General features: G+C 43.3%; 1 protein-coding gene across 1 annotated transcript in view; it reads left to right on the top strand.

Moving 5' to 3' along the window:
• The first annotated feature begins 16,676 nt into the window (after positions 1-16,676).
• The window catches only part of SYN2 (synapsin II), a 184,610-nt gene continuing 173,446 nt past the window's right edge, over positions 16,677-27,840 (top strand). Inside the window, exon 1 of the mRNA XM_036404701.2 lies at positions 16,677-17,165. Within this exon, the coding sequence (XP_036260594.1) occupies positions 16,789-17,165 (377 nt within the window). The 5' untranslated portion in view covers positions 16,677-16,788. The remainder of the gene's footprint in view (positions 17,166-27,840) is intronic.

The following is a 27,840-nucleotide window of genomic DNA, read 5'->3' as shown; positions in this document are numbered from 1 at the left end:
TTTCTACAGAATTGATGCCTGAAAATCCAGGTATTAATTTAAGGTTGCATTTAACAGCTGTGGAAAGCTCAGCTCAACATTTTCCATTAACCTGGAAAATATATATATATATTTATATATATCCATCTATGTCTTACCCTCATGGTATGGCTCTTATCCTCAGGATCCCCAAAATCACTAACAGGGAATGGATCATGCTTGATGTGGTGGTTTCAGTTTGAAAATGGGTAGAAATATTAATTTTGTGTCGTGGTTTTGGTTTGCTAATTTGAGATTTCACTAATTTTGAGATTTCTTGGCTAATACACTAATGAGTGTGGGGGTGGAAGTGTTGTTAATTACTAATACACCTCCTGCTGTCAGGTAGGATTAGGAGAAAGGTACAGGCTCGAAACTTTAAAAGGGTATAAAGAAAATTTTATTAACTGTAACTAAAAGAAAGAGTAATAAGAATAAGAAAGAGTAATAAGAATAAAACCTTCAGGACACTTTTCCTCTCCCCACTTTTCTCATTGAAAATGTAAAGAAACAAAACATAAAATTTAGTCAGTTGACCAGATTTAGAACAGTCTCTCTTCAATTCACTTTGGGAGAGAAGTCCCTCTTGTTCATGTTATGGAGATTTTCCTACAAGAGAAAATGCTTTTTTGTGGCTCTCCATTTTGTTATGAGCAGCAGCTGCCCAGGGAAATCTGTAATTGTGAAACCTCTCCCATTTTCCACAGCTTTTCCCACAGCTGTGTTTACAGGCCATGCCAACTCATGGGGTGCTGTTCAAAGGCAAAATTCTCATTATCTCCCTCTAAAATCATCTTCATCCTTGGGAACAGAGATCTTCTTTTCTTCTTGGGGGACAGGACCACTCTTCTCTCCTTCCCTGTTCAAACTTCTCACAGGATCCCAGCTACTGGAACATCTGCTTACTTTGGCATGGAGGCATTTGCTTGGTATCAATTTGAACTCTTCCTCTCCCCATGATTTTATGTGTTATTGGGAAATAGAGGCTCCTCTCTATAGCTTTATAAAGGGATTTCAGCTCCAAGATCAAACCAGAACAGTTGGCCTGAGCAACATCTATGGAAATGAGGAATATTTCCTTATATTATATTATATTATATTATATTATATTATATTATATTATATTATATTATGCTATATTATGCTATATTATGCTATATTTATTAAAGTATAGTATGTATTATATACTTTTTATTATATAATGTATTATATATTATATACTATATACTATATATTATACTTTATATTTTATATTCAATATAATATGTAATATATATTATATATTTATTTAATATATTATTATATATTACATAATTAGAATAGATACTATAATATATATTATTATATATTTTATATAATTATATATAATATAATAATTATATATAATATATATTATTATATTTTATATATAATTATATATTTTATATAATTATATATTATATATGTTAAGCTATATTATCTATTATTATAATATTAATTATATATAGTATAATATATAAAGTATATTATATTATGTTACATTATAACATATTATATTATATATCTCTTTATAATCAGATGATTTGGGTTTTCTGAACACTCCACCCCAGTTATTAGCCTTTTTTGGCTCTGTGCCTGTCCTGCAGGGCTCTCCCTGCCCTCCCCACCTGGCAGGATTTTTTGGGATGCAGCAAAACCTGGGACACAGGGAAGGTGCCCCTGGTTCTGCCTCCCAGGCAATGCTCCTGCCTCAAACAGCACCCAGCTGTCCAAGCTGCTCTCACCACATTTATGGCCTTAAGTTTGTCCCAAATGTGAAAATCCCTCATCTGACATAAAAAATGTATAGGAAATTTTTAGTATTTTGTGTGGTAATTATTGATTGAACGCCCAGCTTGCAGCTTTAACCTGTCCATACCTCACACTGTGATGTTTCTGTAGCTACGGGACCTTGTGGCTTTTCATTTATCTGCCACTGTCAGGCAGGGGCCTCTCAAAGTGTTTGATTCATCCTATCACCCAAGAAACCTTCTCTTCTCTTTTCCAACAAAACTTTCCTTCTCATGGAATTCAAAAATATTGACAAAAATTTGTTATTTGACTCCATAAAGATTTGTCAAATGTCAAAATGCGACTTTACACAGTAAGGCAGTGCTATTTTTAAGTCTTTCCTTGCTTTATTTCCCCCCCAGGGGTACTGGGTTGTGCTGCAAGAAATCATGGGCAGTAAAATCCACATTTCAAGTGGGTAGATATAAAATCAAATGATGCACGGGGGAGCAGTGACAGTGGGCAACGCTCACTCTGCTCCACTGCATTTCCTTTGCAAAGGTTTATGTTAAATCTAAATATTAAAATCTATTAAAAAGAATTAAATTTAAATTAATAAAATTAAATTAGTATGAATTAATTAAAATATTGTTAAATATTGATATTGATTTTCTGGTGTATTGGCATTTCCTCCTTCCCAAAAAAAAAAAACAAACCCAAAAAATCTTTGCAAAGCTGTGATTCAAGTCCAGTTAGAAACTGCAGGTGCAGCAACAGCCAGGGTGGTGTTGCACTTTGTGTCTGTCTGTCTGTCAGCAGAGCATGCAGCAATTAAAAGAACAAAACCAGGGCATTTTCACCCACACATCTGCCTGGTAACTTCCTTCCCCAAATCCCCACACAGTTTAATCCTCTTCACCCTCACAGGGGGTTGGGATCTGTGTTGTTTTTGTCCAAGTTTGATGTGTGGCCCTGGAAATGATTGGGGAATTCAGGAAAATGCAGAAAGACAAAAGCAGCTCACAGAGCTCTGCTCCTGCCAGGTGTTTGTTTTTACAGGGCTGGGCTGTTCCACATCACACAGCTCTGAGCTCCTGGGGCCCCTTGGTGAATTTGCCATCCCTCTGATGCTGCTTTTTGTGGGTTTTGTGTGTTTAAAATATTCCAAGTGCTCCAGACGTGGCACAGCTGCCACAGGAGCTCATTTCAATGCTCAGAATGATGCAGCACTGCCAGGCAATTCTCTTTTCTTAACCTGGAAATAGAGGAACTGAGAAGAGTTCTAAAAACTTTTATTCTGTTTTGAGTCTCATGAGAAAAGTGAGACAATACCAATGTTATAATTCACATCATCACATTATCAGAGGTCATAATTCACATTATCACAATCAGAAGTTAACTATTTCCTAATTACAAAACACTCTAAGCGTTTCTTATCCTATCAGCTTTTTTCTACACTACGTTGTAAATACCTTAATCATCTAAAACTACTTTTTGTCGGTTTTACTACAGTGTATCTCTCATAATTCTCTTTTTCCAAAGTACCTAGGCTATTCTTTGAAATTTTTTTAAACTCTATTTCTCTCTCAACAATGTCTGTCTTATTCTCTAGCATTTCTAAGTCAGTATTTTTTATCTCTAAGTTTACACATAAATACACACTGTGTGAGCCTCCTGTCAAGCCCTAAAATCTCTCCCCAAATCCATGTCCAACAAAGCACTACAGTGATGCAACAACCTGAAATGTAAATAACAATGCACTGCCAGAGATGCAGGGCTCTCACAAAATGGGAAGGAACAAGAAGCAGCTGTTAAAAACACAGATATTGGTTATTATCCTAGTGAATGAATACTCTACACTATAATAATATAATAAAAATAATCTATCAAATCTGGGAAGCTTTCACCACTTGCGCCAGGTGACTCAGCTGACCAAATTCATCATCCTATTTTCTCTTTTTTGTTTTTTTTCCTTTATCCCCAAGGGCTATAATCAGAGCTATTTGTGAGCCTTCAGACTCATTACTGGAGAAAAAACCAAATCTCTGCTGCCTCATTAATGAACTGGGGGTTGAGAGAACCTCCAGGAAAGGATCCTGGGGACACACAAAGCAGATTTAAGGGTTAATTCACTGCACAAACCCAGCACTGGCTGCACCTCTGACAGCGAGCACCAAACTGCTCTATTTTTATAACTTAACCTCTCCTGCTCTGCAGCAGTTCCTCAGCTCTATTTTATGCCCACGTTATGAATGTTTATAAAGATATTCATGAATGACCTTGGGGCTCACAATACCAGGTTTTTGGAGGCTGTTCTTACTCCCCTTCCCTGCTGCTGATGCCCTCAGCTCCTGGATGAGGCTCCCTGATCCCTTTTTCCCCCTCTGAGAGGGGGCTGTTGCTCCAACAGAGTGACTCAGCTAAGCTGAATTATTGACTTTTCTGCCTGAATTTGAATATTTTGCCTGTATATGGAACCAAAACACAGGATATTCTGTAAAAATATACAGACTCACACAGGAATCCATATTAATGACACATAAAGTTAGCTAATCACTTTCAAGTTCTTTGCCAAATTCTGTGATAAATCAAGATTCCTTGCAAAGTGTAAGCCCCTGACTTTTCCTGTCAGTCTCATTGCTTTATATTTAGTATTAATATTTATCCATGGATTTGGGTATGGGAAGAAACACCACATGAAAAGCACCCTGAGCCCTCAGCAGAAAGTTAAAATTGCTGTGCTGTCTTGGTTTGAAAGGACAGGTGTGTGCTGAGGAAGGCAGGAGCCTCCCATGGAATGAAAAATGTCAATGAATTGTTATAATTTTGCAATTAAAAGTCTCTCAGGCAGAGATATGGGAATAGGAATAACAGTTCTTTACCAGGAAAATTAAAATGAAATGCAGTGATACAAACCAAACCCCTGCCAGAGTCAGCCCATGCCCTGTCCCCTGTGTGTCAGGGGGTGGCACAGCCCCATCCCATGGGGGCTCAGCCCTCCTGCAGTGCCAGCTGTGGCTCTGCTGGAGCAGGGATCCTGCACAAGGGGGGAGTTTTCCTCTGCAGCTCCAGGGCTGCTGGAGATGGGCCTGGGCTCCCTCTGGCCATGCAGGGCAGCAGAAGCTGCTCCTCTGGCAATGCACTGGGCAAAGGCTGCTGTGCTGTCCCAAACCTCAGATTGGATCCAGGTAGGAATGCTTGGCTCCTCCCCTGGGCGGAGCTTCTCCCCATGGGATGATGGAATTGGATCAGCCATGCAGGGACACTCAGTGGCCATGGACAGAAAATATCTCCTGAAGGAGGATGGGTTTGTGGAAGAGATAAAGAAAACTGCCCATGAACAGCAGATACCTGCCCCAGCTCTGACAGATGGCAATAGAACACACACCCCCAGCACATCCTGCATTTCCAGCCTAAGACGTGGGCATATTGGCCAAATGTGATATTCCCATTCTCTGAACTGGAAAGACATCATTCTCTCTCACAGGAATTTTCCTGGAGAAGCACAGAGAGAAGAAGAGTAAACAATTCTTATCTCTATTGACTGCTCCTGCTGTTTGGCACATGTGGAATGTGTTACAGAGATTGTTTACCCAAAGTGATTTGGCAATTGGATTCTGCTGAGGATTGTTTTGATTCCTTGGCCAATTGGGTCAAAGCTGTGTCCTGCTTGTCTCAGACAGGCATGGGGTTTCCTTTAGTATAGTTACACTGTAGTATTAATGAAATATAGGATAGGTAATAAAGCAATTGTTCAGCCTTCCGAATCCATGGAGTCAGGTGCCAATCATTCCCTGTGTCAGGGGCACCCAGTATTCAATAGACAAATAGTTTGATTCTAGAAATACAAGTTTTAGGCATTGAAATGAAAGATCTCCCTCCAAACTTCCCTCTGGTGATGCTCTCTCCCAGGGGATTATCATTCAGGGCTCCTGCTATGGAAGAGCCCCCTGTGTCTGCACATCCAGTGCCTGCTTGGTGCTTTTGGAGCAGGCACCTCTCTGATCCCAGGGCTCTCCTGGAAGAGCTCCTGCCAGCTGCCAGAAATATTTCTTGGCCTATTTGCTGTGGTTCTAAAACACAGAAAACACCAGTGAAATCAAATAAATGCATTTTGCATGATTTTTTAGGTTTTAAGAGAAAATCTTCTTTAAGAGTTTTTATCTCAGTTCTAATTTCCCATCCTGTGACATTTCATGTTTTTCCTCCATGCTTGGTTTGATTTTCACTCACAAGCTGTAACTGTTACTCTGTGAAGGGACAGGTAAAAATTAAGGGTTTTTCATCCCAGACCACTGCAAATGGCTCTGTGTTCAGATCTGAAGGTGTGAAAGGGAACAGCTGAGAAGGAACTACAGCCCAGCAAAGGTCAGTGACTGACTGGGGAAATCCCACATGGGTAAGGTTTGGAGAGATCCAAAACCTATTTTATTATTTAAAAATGCTTTACTATTAATCCCTGTAAGCAGGAACAATGTGACCTAGTTTATGTACTTTATTCAGTTTTATTTGATTTTATTTGGTTTTATTATTGGTTTTATTTGATTTCACACTGGAAATAATGGGAATAGCACTTTTGTAAAGGATGAGAGAGGTGAATATTGAATATTGGTAGCATTTCTGAGTGCCAGATGCCTGAGATTACTTCTTGTTCTCTTGCAGATCTGTAAAAGAACCAGGGTTAAACCCCAGATTCTAAAATGTTTCAGAGGCATCAAGTTCTTAAAGCACAATCACCTTAATTTGAACATATGACAAAATAACCACAACACATCAAAACTTTGAAATCTTCCTGATTTTCTGAGACATTCAAATCTCCCTAAGGCCCTAAACCTGCTGTTCTGCACCTTTTAGCCCTATTAATCTCCAAAAACACACTGAAAAGGTGATTTCTTTCCATTTTCCTTCATTCCTGGTCTCTGAGTGTTGCACTTAATGAGACAGATAACATTTAAAGCCTGCTGTGACAATTTCAGGAGTAATTACAGCACATTAACACCAACTGCTGTGGGATTTCAGCTCCCAACGTGTCACTGTGATGCCCCAATACCCAAATACCTGGGGAGGGTGGTGTCCATGCTTTGTGTGGCTGCTTCCACATATTTTATATATATATTTTATATATTTTATATATATATATATATATATATATATATATATATATATATGAGATCATTGTGGAAAATCAGCTTTTAGGGAGCACTCAGCCACTTATTTTATACCCTGCAGATTATTGGTTGGGTTCTAGAGCCCAGAGCAGAATGGAACATGTGCTTGAATTAAGGCTGTGCTGCAGGATTGCTCAGGCTGTTATTAGTCCAGCAACACTGGAGAGCAGAGGCTTCTCTCAATTGTCTGGTGAAATGAGGAGCCTCTGGAATGGTCTGTTCTGTGATCAGGGGCTGTAAGAGCCTAAGTGAGAGATGTGGGACTCCAGGGGCTCTCCAAAATGCAGTTTATTGTATCCAAAATGCAGTTTATTGCATCCAAAATGCAGTTTATTGTATCCAAAATGCAGTTTATGGTATCCAAAATGCAGTTTATTGTATCCAAAATGCAGTTTATTCCATCCAAGAGGTTCCAGCAGCCCAGGCTGGTGGGTGACAGAGCTGTGCCCACAGCTGTCAGCTCCAGCTGCAGGCAGGCCTGGAGACCCTTTGGGTTTGGTTCCAGTGCATTATAGACTTTTCTTTGCTGAGCATCTTCATACAGTAGAACCAATCTATACCTTAACTATTATCTACAGCCCATCATAACTACTGTAATTACCATATTCATGTCACTGTTCTCCAGTCACTAACAGTCAGTACATTACAGTTTAAGCTGGAAGTTGTTTTTCAGTTTTCTTGCAGTGGAAAATTCTGAGACCTTTTTTCTACTTGCAACTTTGCTGCCTTGTTTGCCTGTGCTCTCTTTCTGCTTGGTAAAAACATCTTCTTGTTTGGGGTGGGTTTATCCTTTGCTCTAAGCCATACAAACCCCTTCTAACTAACACAGCCTTTGCCTCCTTGGTTATCCAGTGAGACTGGCTCAGCAATTCTTTTCTTCCATATCAAAACTTGCTTCCATCTCTATTCCTTCATCAGACTCCACATTTAAAAATCTTTCTGCCAAGCACACACATCTGTGAGACTTTCTGGTCAAACTTTCCTCCTTCCCAACAGTGGGCAGAGGAAGCAGCTGCAGAGCTCAGATGGTCACAGGCTGATGGTGCTGCAGCCACAGGGGTGAGCCAGGGCACAAGGGATGCCAGAGGGCTTCACTCCATCCAGGATTCACACAGAGGAGTTGGGACAGGGCTAAATTCCCTCAGCTGGTGCTGGAGTTATTCTGGTTAAACACAGCATGGAAATCACCTGCGAAAAGCAAACAAATTCCAATTATTGTGCACTGCCTTGCATGGACTAAATCAAGGATTTAGCCCAAAGTTAGCAGCCCCAAGGCAAGGGGTGCCCCTTCTCTCATGGCCTTACTCTGGGTACCTGTGAGGACATCCAAGCTTGAATTCTCAGTGAAGGAGAATCTCTGCAAGATCTGGGTGTTTGCAGAAAGAGGGGAGGACTTTTTTTGGCTACTCACTAAAACCAGCTTGTCCAATTCACATTGTTTTCATGGGCAACAAGGCAAAGCCTCTCCCACTTTGCCTTGCTGCCCGTGAAAATCATGTGAATTACACAATGCTGAACTTTTAAAATGTTATTTTTCAGCCCTGTGCTTTCTTCAATCCTCTGCTCATTTTGGGCGTTACACTTATCAGGCTTTCACATATGTGGTGTTCAAAATTAACCTGTGGTAACTAAAGCAGGTAGTTAATTAGGTAAATGTGCATTCATCTTAATCATTTGATTAGTCATTCTAAAAGAAAATTACAGTTTTAATGGGATGACCAAAGTGGATTTAAGTGTCAGATTTGTTTGCTGCATTTCAGCTGGAGTTGTGGTTTACAGGGCTTCATTCTTTTTCGTGAGCAGCCAGTGCTGGGTTTATTTTGCAGTACAGAACTGTGCTGCAGTTGATCTCACATTTATCCATTCAATCAGTTTAGAATATGACTCTGAATGGTTGGACACTTTCACTCTAAATTTCATAATGTAAATAAAACATTTGCAAAAGAAAACTGTTAAAAACCCAAACCATACCCCTTTTGTGCTGATTAAATTGAATACCTATGATCTGCCTGGCAGACTTCTTCATCATCAGGAGATGCTTATAGACTGTTTAACCTCCTACCTGGAGGATAAAAATGTTATTTTGTTGTGGGGTTTTCTCAGATTGGGAAAATCTTCATCTCTGACAGGCCCAGAATGCCAGGCTGTGTGAGCACACAAGTGCAGCTGGTGCATCTCCAGCCCAGCTCTGCTCATTTTGTCTCCCATCCCTTTTCTCTAGAATTTTCACAATATTCCTTGTTATTTTTATTCTTCAGATATCCAAGTGAAGCCCTAAATGATACAACAACAGCAATCCTTTAAGTGGAGCCCATGAGGAAAGGATATTTTCCTGCTTGTCAGAAATCTGTTTACTCTGCTGCCTCCGTCACATGCCAGCGTCACATTCATGTGCAGTTTCTTTTTGTGCCTCACAACATCTGCTCTTTGTTGCTTTTCATGGTGCTGCCTCTCCTCCAGGCTGAGAAATGGCCAGGTTTTGTTGGTACCTGCAGTTTGCAAACAGTTTTGGTTCAGAAATTTGTGTATTTACTGCTCTGCAAAACACTGAGTGTGCCTCACTGGCTGGGCTGCTCCTCCAGCTCATTTTCTGATTTCTCTGTAGTGCAGAGCATGGGGGAAGAACAGCTCAGTGAGAGGAAAAGAAATAAATCAGCTCTTTCTAACAGGAAAATAAGGGCTGTGGTTTCAAACCCAAAAGAGTCCAAAACCAAGAAATGCAGCAGGTGATGTGGGCAGAGCAGATTTATTGCTGCATTCCTCCAGATACACAATGCCAGTAAACACTATTTATATATATTTTAATATATGTTTACTGTCACAAAAACTTGTGTGTGACACACACTTCTTCTCTATCCATCCAGTTTGTCAGTCCATACATGTAATGGTTGTAATTTTTTAAAGGAAATTGTATTTAAAATTCATTATTGAAACTTCTGTGGCTTGAGCTCTGAAATACTTGCAAGACTGCCTTCAACCTCTGTGAAATAGTATCTGAGTAGTACAGAACAGCATCAGCAGTATCTGAGCTTTAAATGCATGATAAAAATTGCCTGAAGTTTGCATTTGTATCAAGGTATTTCAAAAATAAAATTTTTTAAAATGTTAACAATTATTAAAGTACAGAAAATACTGAACGAAAAAAATCAGGTAATTTCTTAGTAGAAAATGGGAAGACAACTGTTGCTGCTATCATGACTTCAGGCTTTGGAAGAGATAGAATTTTATTTACCTGTAATCTTTTTTTCCTATTTTATTTGCCTGTAATGATTTATCTGAGCTGTCACTCATGTGGGCTGTCACCTGCCTGTTCCTGTTGCAGTTGTTCTCATGTCACACACAGAATTTGTTTGGAGCTCCCTCTTGACACTGGCCAGGGGTTATTTACAGACATGAACAGGACGGGGCTGCTGTGGAACTGCCTTGAGCTGTTTGATTTTCCAGCATCAGCCTCATTCCATGGGAATGACAATGGGAAGATGCCACCAGCTCACAATCCAGGCAATAGACCAAGAACTTAATGTTACAACTCACTTTATAAGTTTTTTGACGAATCACCAAAGCAAAAGCACATTTAGTAGTTCCATCAGTAGTTCCATCCAGCCACTGTAAGCACAGGTACCTTTGGTTAAACAATGCTTGCTTATTTCAAATGCAATAACCACTTGTAAGCCTGAAAACACAATGCACAGAGCTCCATTATTAAGCTTCAAACTTCCTAATATCTCTCTAGATAAACTTTTCTGTAGCTTAGGGAGTTATTCTAGACAAGCATTAATGCACAAACCATTGTTCTATTTGTCCTTGCTTTTCTACTTTTTAAATAATTTTTCTGCTGCCCAATCTCATGGCTGCTGCTTGGCTCTGCTCACAGTTCTGCGGTCTCTGGGGCCTGCCTGTTGCAGCTTTCCCAAAACCCTCTGATTTTGTGGGTTCCTACACCTCCCACACCTCAGCAGGAATTATTCATGAGAGTACAGACCCCTCTCCTGCAGCAGGAGTTCATCCCTGTCCAAAGCTTGCAGGGGTCAGTTCTGGTCACTAATGAATGCTGATTTATGAAATAACCTCTCCTGGGGTTTGCAGGTGAGATTTAATGGAGTGCTGAGCACAGCACAGGGGCTGTGGCCGTGCTCACAGGGGTCCCAGGATGAGGGAAGAGATGAGGATCTGACTCCATGTCTGATTTATTATTTTATGATATATATTATATTAAAACTATACTAAAAGAATAGAAGAAAGGATTTCATCAGAAGGCTGGCTAAGAATAGCAACAGAAAGAATGATAACAAAAGCTTGTGTCTGACTGAGACAGTCTGGACAGCTGGGCTGTGATTGGCCATTAATTAGAAACAACCCCATGAGCCCAATCCCAGCTGCACCTGTTGCATTCCACAGCAGCAGATAACCATTGGTTACATTCTGTTCCTGAGGCCTCTCAGCTTCTCAGGAGGGAAAATCCTGAGGAAAGGAATTTCCATAAAAGATGTCTGTGACTGGGGATGTCTGATGCTGTTCAAGTTTTGCTGCTGCTCCCTCAGGAACACGAGCATCATTCAGGAAATGACAAAAGGCTAATTCTGGTTAATTTTGTTCCCTGATGAGGTTCATCAATCAAGGAGTGTCACCCTGGTTTTTTAAGATTTTCTAAGCCTTCTGGTGTTTACATTCTTGTGATGAACTTTCCCACACACTTTCTGTAAACAACTTCTTGTCTGGCATTCCTTTATGGAAAAGGAGAAATTTCATGGGCTGTTGGTTTGTCCAGTGGCATTGGAGAGGTGGCACTGTCACCCTGCAATCCACTGTCACTTCTGGAAATCTATAAATACTGGTGTTAGAACATAAACTTCCCTTTTTTCACCTTGAGAACAGCAGTGTGTGTACATCATGTTGTTTCGTGTCCTGTGGTGACAGAAGAGTGAGAGCCTGGGCTGGGAGGGAGGATGGAGCTGCTTTGTGTCCTTTTGGGGCAGGTTTGTGTCCTTTTGGGGTTGGTTTATGTCCTTTTGGGGCTGGTTTGTGTCCTTTGGGGCAGTGAATTCCTTTTGGAGCTGGTTTGTGTCCTTTTGGGGTTGGTTTATGTCCTTTTGGGGCAGGTTTGTGTCCTTTTGGGGTTGGTTTATGTCCTTTCGGAGCAGTGAATTCCTTTTGGCACTGGTTTGTGTCCTTTGGAGCACTGAGCTCCTTTTGGGGCAGGTTCATGTCCTTTTGGGGCTGGTTTGTGTCCTTTTGGAGCACTGAGTTCCTTTTGGGGCTGGTTTGTGTCCTTTTGGAGCAGTGAGGTTCTTTTGGGGTTGGTTTATGTCCTTTGGAGCTGGTTTGTGCCCTTTTGGAGCACTGAGTTCCTTTTGGAGCTGGTTTATGTCCTTTTGGGGCTGGTTTGTGTCCTTTTGGAGCACTGAGTTCCTTTTGGAGCTGGTTTATGTCCTTTTGGGGCTGGTTTGTGCCCTTTTGGAGCACTGAGTTCCTTTTGGAGCTGGTTTATGTCCTTTTGGGGCTGGTTTGTGTCCTTTTGGGGTTGGTTTGTGTCCTTTTGGGGCTGGTTTGTGTCCTTTTGGGGCTGGTTTGTGCCCTTTTGGAGCACTGAGTTCCTTTTGGAGCTGGTTTGTGTCCTTTGGAGCAGGGAGGGAGGCAGTGCTCACTCTGAGCCTGGTTCTGTCACACCTCAGAGGCTTCAGCTGCACCTCTGCCACCGAGGCTGAGCAGAGCCAGGGAGATCAGAACTAGAAACCTGACATGGTTTTGCTTCAGGGCCATTGAACCAGCAGGAGAACTCACTGAAGTGTCTGATTAAACTCACTGAAAGAGCACCTTAGGGTGCTTCACCCTTTCCCTCTCTCCTCCTCTCAGTTTGTCAACACAACTAATCACAAAAAATTTGATTTCTTTCAGCATTTTGATTTCTGTGGTAGGAAACAAAGCTGGATTTGAGATTGCTGTTGTGTTCTCTCCTTTGATATTGAGCCTCCCTGTCATTGAACATGCCAGCAATTCAGGATTCTCACTTCCTATCAGACACAATTGTGTTGCATTACCTCACAAATATGCTGTGAAACAGTGGTTTGGACCCCAAAAATGCCATTTGTTCTTTTTCAGGCACAGGTTTACGTGCTATTAAATTCATCAAGCTCCCTGTAATATCTGCTGAAACTCTTTCAACAAAGTTTTCCCTCCCAGTAAGGACAGTGCTTCACAGAGAGCTCTGCATTTTGGTTGTTCTGCATTAAAAACCAAGGTTTTGCCACTTCCACCAAGTTCAGCTGCAGTTGCCTTGGTGCAGATTTGGATTTAAGGTTGCTACAATGCTCAGCAAGGTGTTTTAAACCCCCTCTGACTCTGGCATCTGAGAATGATGGATATTTTGAAAGATTTTGGTCAGCAGAGAGGGTGATGGTAAAGAGGGTAAAGCATAGTGGTGGTAAAGAGGGAAATTAAAAACAAACCAGCAATCAAACTCCACAAAAATCCCCTGAGAAGCTGCTCATTGGGAAGGGCCAGCAGATTCAAAGTGAATGAAGTGTGTAAAGTGGGAAATATTATTTATTTAATGTAGCTGTGACATCTTCAGAGTGCACAGGGTGGGTGAACAGGGCTCCTGCTGCTCACCCAACCATCCAGGAGGGAGAGAAACCATCCTGGGCAATGAGAAATCATCCTGTTCTGAGAGTCTGCTAGCCATGGCTCCAGCCAGAACCACTCCTGCAAACCTGCAAGCAAACGTTGAGACTGAACAAAGAAATACCTTGGACAGAAATCAGATTCCATCACTAAAAAACCAAGTTTTCCACAGGAATATGCAAGCAGGGCCAGATCTTGTGTCTTTGCCATCCAAGCAGGAGACCACTCTGCTTAATCTTATTCTGGAGTTTGCTTTGTGCAATGAGACCTGACAGAATGCTCCCAGCAATTCTGGGTGCCAGGGGCATCTGGTGGCCACACCAGTAAACACCATTCATATATATTTTATACATATATATATATATATATACACACATATACATATATACATATATATAGACATACATATATATAATCTATTATATATATTTTATATATATATAAAATAAAATTTATATATATATAAATATAAACCATATATAAAAATAAATATTTTTTTTATTATATATATTTTCATATATGTCTTGTCACACAAATTTATGAGTGACACACACCTCTTCTTTATCCATCCAGTTTGTCAGTCCATATGTGTAATGGTTGTAATTTTTTAAAAGAAAAAGAAAATTTAAAAAAAATTAAATACAAGCAATATTTTAAAAAGCAAAATGAAATACAAGCAATATTTAAAATTAATTACAATCCAATCCAAGCTGGTACTGGAGGTGCCTTTCATCCCTGCAGAAGAAACCTGGCAAATCTGTTAACCTGTTAAAATATTGACCTGTTAACCTGTTAAAATGTTAACCTGTTAACCTGTTAATCTGTTTTCCTGTGCCCAGGAAAATGGAACTCTCACCCTGCCACAGGAAATTTGGTCTGAGTGAGCCAAATCACCCAGAAATGCTGTCAGGACAATGAGCAGGTCCTGAGTCTGTGCAGGAAGCAGTGTGCCCAAGGAGAGGGGTTTTTATATAAAGAACAAATTTTGACAAATATTAAAATATCATTTATCTGTATATATAATTTGTCCCCCAGTGTGTCCATGGTGTTTAAATGACAACCATCACCTATAAGCCCTGGTGTTTTATTTCCTTTTGTCATTCTGTAGTACATAAACATTTCTAATTTCAGCCCTTCATTAAAGAACCCTGTACATAATGTGTAAAATTCAAACTGTGCAAGTGTTAGTACCTGGGATTTTATTCAAACTCTGACTTTAAAAGAAGCTGTTGCATGGATTTACTGTGTTTATTCTTAGAGCACCTGTTCCACCCAACATGGCGTGTAAAGATCAGCAGCCAAATGAGTTGTGATGTACCTTGATAAAAGGATAAGGGCTGAGCTGTGTGGTTTATGTCACACACAGTGCCTATCCCAAAACTCAGGGGAGAGAGCATTCTGATTACTCCTAAAGAAATCCTGCTGGGAAAAGCACCCAAATTCTGGTAAAATTGCTTGAAGGAACACAGCACCACCCCTTCCTTACACGGTTTCTGCCATAAACCAGAGTGGGGTCTGAGATTACAGAGCTTTTGGGGAAAATCTGGGGGGATGCAAATGGCTCCGCCTGCTCCTGCTCACAGCCACCATTTCGGGATGGGGCTGCTGTCCCTCCCTGCATCCTGCAGGGCCCGAGGGATGCTCTGGATGGAGCTGTGCAGGGATGCTCAGATGGAGCTGTCCAGGGATGCTCTGGATGGAGCTGTCCAGGGATGCTCAGGATGGAGCTGTCCAGGGATGTTGTGGATGGAGCTGTGCAGGGATGTTGTGGATGGAGCTGTGCAGGGATGCTCAGGATGGAGCTGTCCAGGGATGTTGTGGATGGAGCTGTCCCAGGTTGCTCTGGATGGAGCTGTGCAGGGATGCTGGGATGGAGCTGTGCAGGGATGCTCTGGATGGAGCTGTCCAGGGATGCTCAGATGGAGCTGTCCAGGGATGTTGTGGATGGAGCTGTCCCAGGTTGCTCTGGATGGAGCTGTCCAGGATGCTCAGATGGAGCTGTCCAGGATGCTCTGGATGGAGCTGGCCGGGATGCTCAGATGGAGCTGTGCAGGGATGCTGGGATGGAGCTGTGCAGGGATGCTCTGGATGGAGCTGGCCGGGATGCTCTGGATGGAGCTGGCCGGGATGCTCAGATGGAGCTGGCCGGGATGCTCAGATGGAGCTGTCCAGGGTTGCTCGTGCTGATGCTGGAGCTGTCCCGGGATGTGCTGCAGGCTCAGTGCCCCGAGCCAGCGCGGAGCTGTCCCAGGAGCGCTCCCTGCTCCATCCTCATCCTCACCCAGCGCTGAGCGCGGTGGGGCTGCTGTGGCAGGGGGGAATCACAGGCCTTGTTGTGCTGACTGGACACACAGCCACAGACACCCAGAGACACCCAGAGACACCCAGAGACACCCAGAGACACCCACAGACACCCACACACACACACCCACAGACACCCCCCCCCCCACACACACACACAGACACCCACACACACCCACACACATTCACACACCTGCTGGCTGTGGCCTGTCCCCATCCCTGTCCCCATCCCCATCCCTGTCCCCTCCTCATCCCTGTTCTCATCCCCTCCCTGTCCCCTGTCCCCATCCCCATCCCTATTCCCATCCCCATCCCATCCCCATCCCATCCCTGTTCCCATCCCCATCCCATATCTTCTCATCCCATCCCTATCCCCATCCTTTCTCCATCCCCATCCCTGTCCCCTCCCTATCCCCATCCCTCTCCCTATCCCCATCCCATCCCATCCCATCCCATCCCATCCCATCCCATCCCCATCCCCATCCCATCCCCATCCCCATCCCCATCCCCATCCCCATCCCCGTTCCCATCCCATCCCCATCCCCATCCCCATCCCCGTTCCCATCCTCATTCCCATCCCCATCCCCATCCCATCCCTGTTCCCATCCCCGTTCCCGTTCCCATCCCCATCCCCATCCCTCTCCCTATCCCCATCCCCATCCCCGTTCCCGTTCCCATCCCCATCCCCATCCCATCCCCGTTCCCATCCCCGTTCCCGTCCCTGTCCCCTCCCTGTCCCCGCGCCGTCCCCGCGCCCCGCCCGCCCCTCGGCCGCCCCCTGCCGGCGGGCGGTGGCAGCGCGGCGGGCGCGCAGAGCGCGGAGCGGGCGCACAGAGCGCGGAGCGGGCGCTCAGATCGAGGAGCGCGGAGCGCTGCCGCCGGCGCATCCACAGCCCGCTCCCGGCCCCGCCGCAGCCCCCCGCCCGGCCAGATGATGAACTTTCTGCGGCGCAGGCTCTCGGACAGCAGCTTCATCGCCAACCTGCCCAATGGCTACATGACCGACCTGCAGCGGCCGGAGCCGCAGCAGCCTCCGCCGCCGCCGCCTTCCGCGGGTTCCCCGGCGCCCGCCTCGGGCTCGCCGGCCTTGGAGCGCCGGCAGCCGCAGCCGCAGCCCGCGCCCCCCCAGCAGCAGCAGCCGCCGCCGCCGCAGCAGTCGGCGGGCAGCAGCTTCTTCAGCTCGCTCTCCAACGCCGTGAAGCAGACGGCGGCCTCGGCCGGGCTGGTGGACGCGTCCGCCGCCGTCTCCGCGGCTGTGGGCAGAAAGTTCAAGCTGCTCCTGGTCATCGACGAGCCGCACACGGACTGGTAGGTGCCCCCCTGCATGCCCCTGCATCATCATCATCATCATCATCATCATCATCTTCCGTGCCCCCCGTCCTTGCCCCGTCCTCCCCGCAGGTGCGGCTCACCTGGGGCAGAGCCCCCGCAGCCGGCCCTGCTGAGGGGCTGCAGCGCAGCCTCACGGGCTGGAGGATGGAGCAAAAAAAAACCCCAAAAAAACCACCCCAGGGAGCCCTGGAGCGCCTGGCTAGCCGTGAAATCTGCTTCCCATCACCACACTAAATAAAACATACATAGCGCCCTGACCAAGCATATCCCGTGTTCTCTGGGGAAACGCAGAACCCATGCGTAGGGGCAGGTTGGGTTTAGGCGCCCTGGGCAGGGATTGCTGTGCGGAGCCGCTGTGGCGGCGGCGTTGCGTGTGTTAATCCGTGTTTACGAGCCGGTTTGTTTTCACGCAGCTCCCGCTGCTCTGTGCCATTCACCAGGGTGAATGTCCTTCGGGATGCCGGGCACCAGCCCCGGTTCTGCCCTAGCTCCGGGAATCCCTGCCTGGGCTTCATTAACTCGGCCGGTTTTATTTGGGCTGCGTGTTTGGCTCCTGCTGGTAGCATGAAAAACGTGGGGTTTTCCAAGTGTGGGACTCCCAAGCCTGGCTGGTACCAGCAGCAGAGGTTATGGCTGTTGCAGACCCGTTTGTGCTGCTGGATGCTGTGCTCTAGAGGAAGGACACCTTCCTCTCCATCCCTGCTAACTTGTGTGTTTGCACATCGAGCTGACAATCCTCTCGTTGCTAATTACAGTGCAGAAGGTCTCAGCAGCGCCTTAAAATAATGCAGAGTAAAACAAGTCTGTTTTTGTGCCGCTGAGATCATCCGGTAATGGATTGTGGGTTTAGGGTTTTATTCTCAGCGTCTCGAATTTCCAGCCTTGCTGGCTGGGCTGGCTGGGCTCGGGCAGTGCTGTGATCTGATCCCATTTGCTTTAAAAACGGTGCTTCAATAAAATACTTAGAATGAAAACTAAAACCTTTAACTATAGCAGATGCATTTTTTCTGTTAAGATAACATTACCTGTTACATTTTCCAGGATTTTTCTTCCATCTGGTTCTGTGGTTGCTTGTGTGTGTGTGTGTCTGTGGGTGGTTTTCTTTTTTCTTTTTCTTTTTTTTTTTTCTTTTTGAAAAAAACAAGGTGGTTGTATCGACCAGAGCGAGGCAGCCTCTGTAGCTACGTCATGGAGATGCATCCATGGACGCTGCTCCCTGCCTTGCAGAAACATCTATTTATTTGATATTCTGGAGTGCACAGCTCTCTGTCTGATACATTCAGTAACTCTATTTGCCCATAAGGTTTCTTTCTGGGAGATTTTTCTGTGCTTACTGGAGCCAGTCTGAGTATTTTGAACGTAGTTTTACGTACATGGTTTAAATCCCTGATAAATGCACCCCAAATTAGCACAGTCTGTGGATGGGGGCAAAGCTTTGAAAGCCCTGCACAGGGAGTTCCTACTCCAGGTAGGAGCCTCACAGATCTACACAAGGTTACTCATGCCTGCTTGCTTTTGCCTTTTTTTTTTCTCCTCCTCATAGTATGTGACATGGATACGTAGTAATTCTAGAAAAAACAGTTTGTTGTTGCACTGGCTCTTTCCTTTCCCAGCAATCAGAGTTGTTTTGTAGCAGAGTTTGAAATATATTCTGGAAATTGATATATCTGACCCTTGTGAGCCCCATCCAACTCCAGAGATGTGTGAATTCTGATAATTCATGCAGAAGAGTTGGTTCATACCTTGTGAAGTACGGATCTCCATGCAATGCTCTGCTGGGGTGTTTGACTCTGTGGGCTGAAATGGAACAAGGATTACAATTTGGGCAAGGCAAAGGAAGGCTGGGAAGGGCAGCAGGTGAGTGCCAGTGCCTGCTGGGCACCCCCAGCTCCCTGGCTGTGCTGCAAGGGGAGGCTGGCACAGCTCTGTCATGTGATGCTCTGAGCAAACCCCAGCAATAACAGCAAAACCAGCACCAAACCAGCACCAAAACCAGCACCAAACCAGCACCAAACCAGCACCAAAACCAGCACTAAAACCAGCACCAAACCATCACCAAAACCAGCACCAAAACCAGCACCAAACCAGCACCAAAACCAGCACCAAAACCAGCACCAAAACCAGCACCAAACCAGCACCAAACCAGCACCAAAACCAGCACCAAAACCAGCACCAAACCAGCACCAAACCAGCACCAAACCAGCACCAAAACCAGCACCAAACCAGCACCAAAACCAGCACCAAACCAGCACCAAACCAGCACTAAAACCAGCACCAAACCAGCAGCAAAACCAGCAGCAAAACCAGCACCAAAACCAGCACCAAACCAGCACCAAACCAGCACCAAACCAGCACTAAAACCAGCACCAAAGCAGCACCAAACCAGCACCAAACCAGCACCAAACCAGCACTAAAACCAGCACCAAACCAGCACTAAAACCAGCACCAAACCAGCACCAAAACCAGCACCAAACCAGCACCAAAACCAGCACCAAACCAGCACCAAACCAGCATCAAAACCAGCACCAAACCAGCACCAAACCAGCACTAAAACCAGCACCAAACCAGCAGCAAAACCAGCAGCAAAACCAGCACCAAAACCAGCACCAAACCAGCACCAAACCAGCACTAAAACCAGCACCAAAGCAGCACCAAACCAGCACCAAAGCAGCACCAAACCAGCACTAAAACCAGCACCAAACCAGCACTAAAACCAGCACCAAACCAGCACCAAAACCAGCACCAAACCAGCACCAAAACCAGCACCAAACCAGCACCAAACCAGCACCAAACCAGCACCAAAACCAGCACCAAACCAGCACCAAACCAGCACTAAAACCAGCACCAAAACCAGCACCAAACCATCACCAAAACCAGCACCAAACCAGCACCAAAACCAGCACCAAAACCAGCACCAAACCAGCACCAAACCAGCACCAAACCAGCACTAAAACCAGCACCAAACCAGCACCAAACCAGCACCAAACCAGCACCAAACCAGCAGCCCTGAGAGCCTCCAGAAGCCCTCCCAGCTGCTGGGCTCTGATCCTCACAGGAGGATCCGGGGCTGGGCCTCTGCTTTTGTGGTGTTTTCTGCTGCACTGTGTTTGTTTGCCTTAGATTAAAACGTGTATGTTGCTTGTGGGTTTCAGGTTCAATAGAAATCCAAGGATTTCAATCTGGATCACTGGAATCTCACTGGTTCAGGATCCTCTCCCCAGCAAGGGCCAGAGGAAACATCAACATTTTTCTGTTAGAAAAGACAGAAACCCTGGCATAAAGGGACCCTTTCTCTTACCCCTGGCATAAAGGGACATTTTGTTTTCAATATATTTTATTTCTCTGAAAGATTGACTCATACTTCAATTATTATATTCATAATACATATATAATATATACTATATTAATTATATATATAGATATATTCAAGATTTAGTAACCCAACATTGTTGCTGTTCGTGGAATCACTTGGGATATTCTACCTAGAACCAAATCCCAGCTGTTTCTTGCATTTTGTAATCTTGATTTCAGTGATATTTCTCCTCAATTTCTTGCCCTAAGAGGTTTGTCTTATTGCAAGTCTTGAAATTCTCCATTTCAGTTACTTTACTTTTATGGCATGGGACAGGGGGAAAAACTGGGAGAACTGGCTTATCTATACTAATTTGTATATTTTTTAGCCTTTTTCTTACTTCTTAAGGAAAGAGTAAATGCAGCTGTGTCAAAGCCCCCTCCTTTCTCAGTCCAGTGTGTGTTAGAGCTGTAAGGGATAATTCTTTTCCTACAGGTGCTTTGGAGTCTTCCAACCACATTTAGTGATGGTGCTTCTCCTGAAGGCAGGGCTGAATCAAAGATTTTCCACCAGCCTTGGTGGCAAAGAGAAGGGACAAACTGAAAATAGGCTAAAGGCTGTAGTCAATAAATCCATGGCAAGGGATCTTCGTTGGTTCTGGTTTGTAGCATTCACATTCTCTGAACAAATCCCTTCGCCCAGGATGTTTCTCCTGGGAAGCTGAGAAGCCTCAGAGAAAAAGGAAAACAATTCTGATCTCATTTGCTTCTCCTGTGTTGTGCTCCTGTGGAATGTGTTTGGAGATTGTTCACCCACAGGTTTGTTCCATTGGTGTAAGAGCCTGAATGAGGGATGTGGGACTTCAGGCAGCTCTCCAAAATGCAGTTTATTGTATCCAAAATGCAGTTTATTGTGTACAAAATGCAGTTTAATGTATCCAAAATGCAGTTTATTATATCCAAAATGAAGTTTATTGTATCCAAAATGAAGTTTATTGTATCCAAAATGAAGTTTATTCCATCCAAGAGGTTCCAGCAGCCCAGGCTGGTGGGTGACAGAGCTGTGCCCACAGCTGTCAGCTCCAGCTGCAGGCAGGCCTGCAGACCCTTTGAGTTTGGTTACAGTGCATTATAGACTTTTCTTTGCTGAGCATCTTCATACAGCAGAACCAATCTATACCTTAACTATTATCTATAGCCCATCATAACTACTGTAATTACCATATTCATGTCACTGTTCTCCAGTCACTAACAGTCAGTGCATTACAGTTTAAGCTGGAAGTTGTTTTTCAGTTTTCTTGCAGTGGAAAATTCTGAGACCTTTTTTCTCCTTGCCACATTTGCTGCCTTGTTTGCCTGTGCTCTCTTTCTGCTTGGTAAAAACATCTTCTTGTTTGGGGTGGGTTTATCCTTTGCTCTAAGCCATAAAACCCCTTCTAACTCACACACCCTTTGCCTCCTTGGTTATCCAGTGAGACTGGCTCAGCAATTCTTTTCTTCTAGATCAAAACTTGCTTCCATCTCTATTCCTTCATTAGACTCCACATTTAAAAATCTTTCTGCCAAGCACACACATCTGTGAGACTTTCTGGCCAAACTTTCATCATTCCCAGCACATTGGGTTCTGCTGGGAGTTGTTTTCCCTCTCTGGCCAATCAGGGCCAAGCTGTGTCAGGACTCTGGAGAGAGTCACCAGTTTTCATTATGATCTTTTAGCATTCTGTAAGTGTCCTTTCTCTATTCTTTAGTTTAGTATAGTATTCTTTAATATAATAAAATAAATGATCCTTCTGAGACCATGGAGTCAGGTTCATCATTCCAGCCTTGGTCAGGGTGTTTCCCAGCAAATACAATACTGGTTCTTGTGGAAGACTTTCTCCTGGTCCCTTTGTACCATCAATGACCCTCTGGCCCACAGGTGGAAGCAAATAGCCAGAAATCATTTCCCCCATCTGGAAATCTCCTGTCATTCCAGAACAGCACCATGAGGAAGAGTGCAAACCCTTCCAGGGGAGCAATGCTGTTAATTTGTATAAATTTACATTAAGTCATTGGAAAAGCTGATTTTATTTCCAGGCCTGTTCTTTATGCAGTGGGAGGTGATGTCCTTTCCATCTGCAGCTGCATCTTGAGCAGACATTTCCAATTCCTGACCTGCAGAGCCCTGGGATGAGTTCCCACAGCTGCTGGAAGGGCTTGGAGCTGCAGTGGGAACGTGTCTGATGCTGCAGGGGAGGGCAGAGCCTCAAGAACCACTTGTGAGGTTTAATGGTGATTGGATGTGATGGATTTCCATGGCTGTTCTACAGCTTTGAGGATCTTTGTTGATATTTTACAAATGGAGGAAACTAAGGAGTGAAATCATTTGTTCAAGGTCATCCAAGCAACCACTGGCAGAGCTAAATTAAACCTAGACAGCTTGCTTCAACTTCTCCTTTAATTCTGCATGAAGTATCCAGAATTTCAGCTAGATAGGTTTATTTTGAAATGGTTAAAATGGGTTTATTTTTAATTTCCTCAGAAATAACCTTTTTGTTCTGTACACAAAAAGTCCTGAATATCCAGCACTGAACAAGCAGCTGATGAGAGGCCATACATCAGTGGCAAGGGGCCAAGGTGCTGTGTATAGATCATTATCTTTATTAAAAACTTATGTGTAAGATTCAGAAAGCTGCTTCAATACTGAAAACTAATCATCACTGAGTGTGTCCTGTCCTTTAAACATTGAATATCAGACTTGTTGGCAGCAGCAATGAAATTATAAAAAGAACGAAGATGGGAAATTTTGGTTTTGTGTTTTTTTAGCACAAATCTGGTTGTAAGTATCAATACCTTTTTTTTTTTTCACAGACAATTACACATTTCACTTCATTTTTACTGCCAGAGTAGTTACTCAGCCTGTGACAGGCTCCAGAGATAAACCCCAAATGGCTGGGACAAATGCTAAATGAAGAGCAAACTTTCTGGTTTCAAATTACCCAGTCATTTATGGGCCAACATTGCTCATCAGAAATATTTTTAATATGAACACAGTGCAGAAAAGCACTGCTTGATGACACAAAAATTTCATGAAGCGAGCAGTGTGAGTTTTTTAGGGTTTGATTTTTGTTTGGGGTTTTATTTTGTTCACTGGAAGGTGGGAACCAGTTTCAATTAAAACTCTTTGTGCTGTTGTTTTTTGTAACTACCAAACATTCATGAGCACACTACAATGACAATGTCACTGCAGCTTTTCTGTTCATTAGGGATGGCTCAATTGTGCATAACTAATTAGCAGTCCCTGACTCCAATTGGCCTGGAATTCTCATGTATTTAGCTGTAACATGTTGCTTTAGTAGCTGCAGCTCTCCTGTCATTCAGTGCAAGCGTTCAGTGAGCGAGTTTCCCAAATTTAGAAGGCATCACTTGGTTTTAATAATGCATGAATGAGGGGACTGCTCTGCCAGAGCACTCTGCAGCCTTTGGGATGGCTCTGGAGGAGAAAACAACAACGTCCCTGCATCCTCCTGGCCTGACACAGCTCTCTGCCACCCACAGAAAACCCAAAGCCAGGGGGGGGGAATGGGGAGGGAAACCCAGTCTGGGACAAAAGGGGAGCTGGTGGAGGGGATGGAGGGGATTCCTTGGCAGGGACTGAAGGTGGGAGGTGTTTGGAGACAAATCCAGCAGCGCTGGAGAGGAGGGAAGAGGTTTTTAAAGAGTCTCTGTCTCAAGATTTTGACCAAATGGCCAAAGGGTGTAAGAAAAAGATAATCTTATCAAAATGTAAAAGATAATCTTACCATTATATATATTTTATATGGGGAGAAAAAGCGTACACTAAATCACTTTTATTCACTTAAAATGCCCTGAGCAACAAGAAACTCTTGATATTAAAGGAAAACAACCTTGCCTTAGGTGTAACACTTCTAAATTTGGGTGAGATAATCTTATCAAAATGTAAAAGATAATCTTACCAATATACATATAAAATATATAAAATAAATATATATATATATTTATATACATAAATATATAAAATAAATAATATATATATAAAATATATATATTTTATATGGGGAGAAAGAGTGTACACTAAATCACCTTTATTCATTTAAAATGCCCTGAGCAACAAGAAACTCTTGATATTAAAGGAAAACAACCTTGCCTTTGGTGTAACACTTCTAAATTTGGGTGAGATAATCTTATCAAAATGTAAAAGATAATCTTACCAATATACATATAAAATATATAAAATAAATAAATATATATATTTATATAAAATAAATAATATATATAAAATATATATACTTTATATGGGGAGAAAAAGCGTACACTAAATCACCTTTATTCATTTAAAATGCCCTGAGCAACAAGAAACTCTTGATATTAAAGGAAAACGACCTTGCCTTTGGTGTAACACTTCTAAATTTGGGTGAGATAATCTTATCAAAATGTAAAAGATAATCTTATCAATATACATATAAAATATATAAAATAAATATATATATATATTTATATATATAAATATATAAAATAAATAATATATATAAAATATATATATTTTATATGGGGAGAAAAAGTGTACACTAAATCACTTTTATTCACTTAAAATGCCCTGAGCAACAAGAAACTCTTGATATTAAAGGAAAACGACCTTGCCTTTGGTGTAACACTTCTAAATTTGGGAAACTCGCTCACTGAAGGCTTGCACTGAATGACAGGAGAGCTGCAGCTACTAAAGCAACATGTTACAGCTAAATACATGAGAATTCCAGGCCAATTGGAGTCAGGGACTGCTAATTAGTTATGCACAATTGAGCCATCCCTAATGAACAGAAAAGCTGCAGTGACATTGTCATTGTAGTGTGCTCATGAATGTTTGGTAGTTACAAAAAACAGCAGCACAAAGAGTTTTAATTGAAACTGGTTCCCACCTTCCAGTGAACAAAATAAAAGCCCAAGTTCAAGGAGGCAACAGGTTCCTTAAAACCTCTGAAATTGAGCAAGAGTGACAAAGGTTTTTCTGTAGTTTCTCTCTAATTTTTTGCTTCCTTTGGAAATGTCACATTTCAAAATTCTCTTTGTGAGCCATTTCAGTCTCACTCGAGCCTTTGCAGTGGGTTCCCAGCCCTCCAAAAAGGAGCTGCAAGCAGCTTTTGCATGAGGCCAGTGTGTGCCTCTTCCAGCAGGTAATTGGAAATTAGATCAGCCCTGCAGCTCCCAGCTCTGCATTAAGGGCTCTCTGCCTCTGCAATCCAAATAAAAACACAATTAAAGGAGGGATGCAGGCACAAACAGCACATCTCTGCAGCCTGGGAGGGCTCAGGCAGGAAACCACCAGGGTTTCTGCAGTTCCATCCTGAGCTCTGCCTCCTCAGCCACTGCAGGAGCTGTTCCAAGGGATAAAACAGCTCATGGGCCTTGGCACTGCATCTTTGTCCATGTTTTCAATATTAATTCCACACTGGGAAAGGGCTGGAGGAGCAGGACATGCAGCTCAGCTAACTGAAGTATGGAACGTGTTAAATCTGAATTCTTGTGTACAACAACCTCACCCAAGTTGTGCTTCATGTGTTTCATTTCAAAGTGTGGATCAAGTTAAATCTGAATTTTTGTGTACAGCAACCTCACCTAAGTTGTGTTTTCTGTGTTTCATTGTAAAGTATGGAGCACGTTAAATCTGTATTTTTGTGTACAGCAACCTCACTCAAGTTGTGTTCCACGTGTTTCATTTTGGAGCATGGAATGTGTTAAATCTGAATTTGTGTGTACAGCAGCCTCACCCAAGTTGTGCTCCACGTCTGCTCTCCCAACAGCCAGCTGGTGCAGCACCAGACAATGTCTGTGCTGGTATTTTAAGATGATCTAAGGAAGAAAATTGTTGGGTTTTTTCTGTTTATCTGCAGTTCTGTCGTGTGTAATGCTTGGCTGTGTTGGTATAAATAGCCAAACACAGCATGTGAGAGAGATTACCTTTTCGACAAGATAGAAAATGAGAACAAAATCCCTTTCATGGAGGACAACACTTTCCCCTCCATGCTCTGTGTGTTGCTCTATCTAAACAAGTTCTTGCAGGCTCTGGTGTTATTTCAGGAAGCTGAGTGTAAATGAGATGCTGGCCACAAATTTGGGCAGATTGTGGTGTCACCCCCATCCCATCCCATCCCATCCCATCCCATCCCATCCCATCCCATCCCATCCCATCCCATCCCATCCCATCCCCCTGTGCTCAGGACCAAAGTGATTTTTTTCTGTTTTCCCTGTCTTTAAGAGACCATAGAAATGCCTCTGAAGCCCACTGAAAGCTGTGGTGACACGTTTGGTGGAATGGGTAACATTAGAGAAAAAAGTTTGCCAACATTTTCTTCTAAATTTTGCCTTCAGAGAAAGGAAATGGAAAAATTGGCAAGGAAAGAACTAATTTCAGGGAGGTACATTTCGAAGTAATGAGACTGAAGTGAGAGATGAAAGGAATAACAAATTGCTTGGTAGACTATGGAACCACATAAAAATAAGAAATTCTACTTGCAGCCTATTCAGAATTTGATAATGGCTTGCCAGCAGCAAATTGTAACCTGTTGAAATAGGTAAGGCATGGAACAAAAGGGAATTAAAAACTGTAACATTAGATATTTTATTCTTCATATTGCAAAAATGTGTGTAGAGGACTTCCTGTTTGATATGGTGGGGATTTGCCATTGTGTAAACACTGCAGGACACTGGAAAAGCCATTTTTGCTGGAAGCATGTCTCCCCAAAAGATTGATACTAAATATTCCCACAGGAGTTTCTAAAAGTGGTGGCTTCATTTTATGCAATTTTAGTGCCCAGTTCTTAACAGCACCGTGTGAGTGACCCACAGAAATATCACATCATTACATCCCATTAGGAATGCTTGAAACTACAGAAATCTGTTTGAATACCACTGAAATAATTGATGTTTGGGGGGTTTATATATTTATAAATAAAGCACACTGCAATCTGCATTTAAAGATGCGATAAGGCTTCAGTGAAAATCCGTGTTTGAGCATAAACTTGTGTTTGAGGAAGGGAATAACAAATGCAGGCAGCCAGGTTTGGGTACAGAGCCTCCACAGAAGGAATTTGGACCTGCTTGGCTGAACACAGCACCAAAGGTAATTACAGGCTGGTGCACAAATTGTCAAGAATGGGAAAGAGCAAATTGGCAGAGAAAGCAGTGTTGTAGGTGACAAAAAGCAAAGCCATGAATTATGAAGTAAAATGTTACCTGCAGTAATGACATTGCTTCCAAAGAGGAGCAGCTCACCTTGTGGAGTGGCAGAAATGTGCAGGGAGGTGATAAAACCTCCCAGCCCCCATGGGAGGGAGCGAGGGCAGCCTCAGCCCTGGCTCTGCAG

The sequence above is a fragment of the Molothrus ater genome, chromosome 11 (genome assembly GCF_012460135.2).
Source record: "Molothrus ater isolate BHLD 08-10-18 breed brown headed cowbird chromosome 11, BPBGC_Mater_1.1, whole genome shotgun sequence".
Classification (NCBI taxonomy): Eukaryota; Metazoa; Chordata; class Aves; order Passeriformes; family Icteridae; genus Molothrus; species Molothrus ater.
This window is presented reverse-complemented; position numbering and strand designations above follow the sequence as displayed.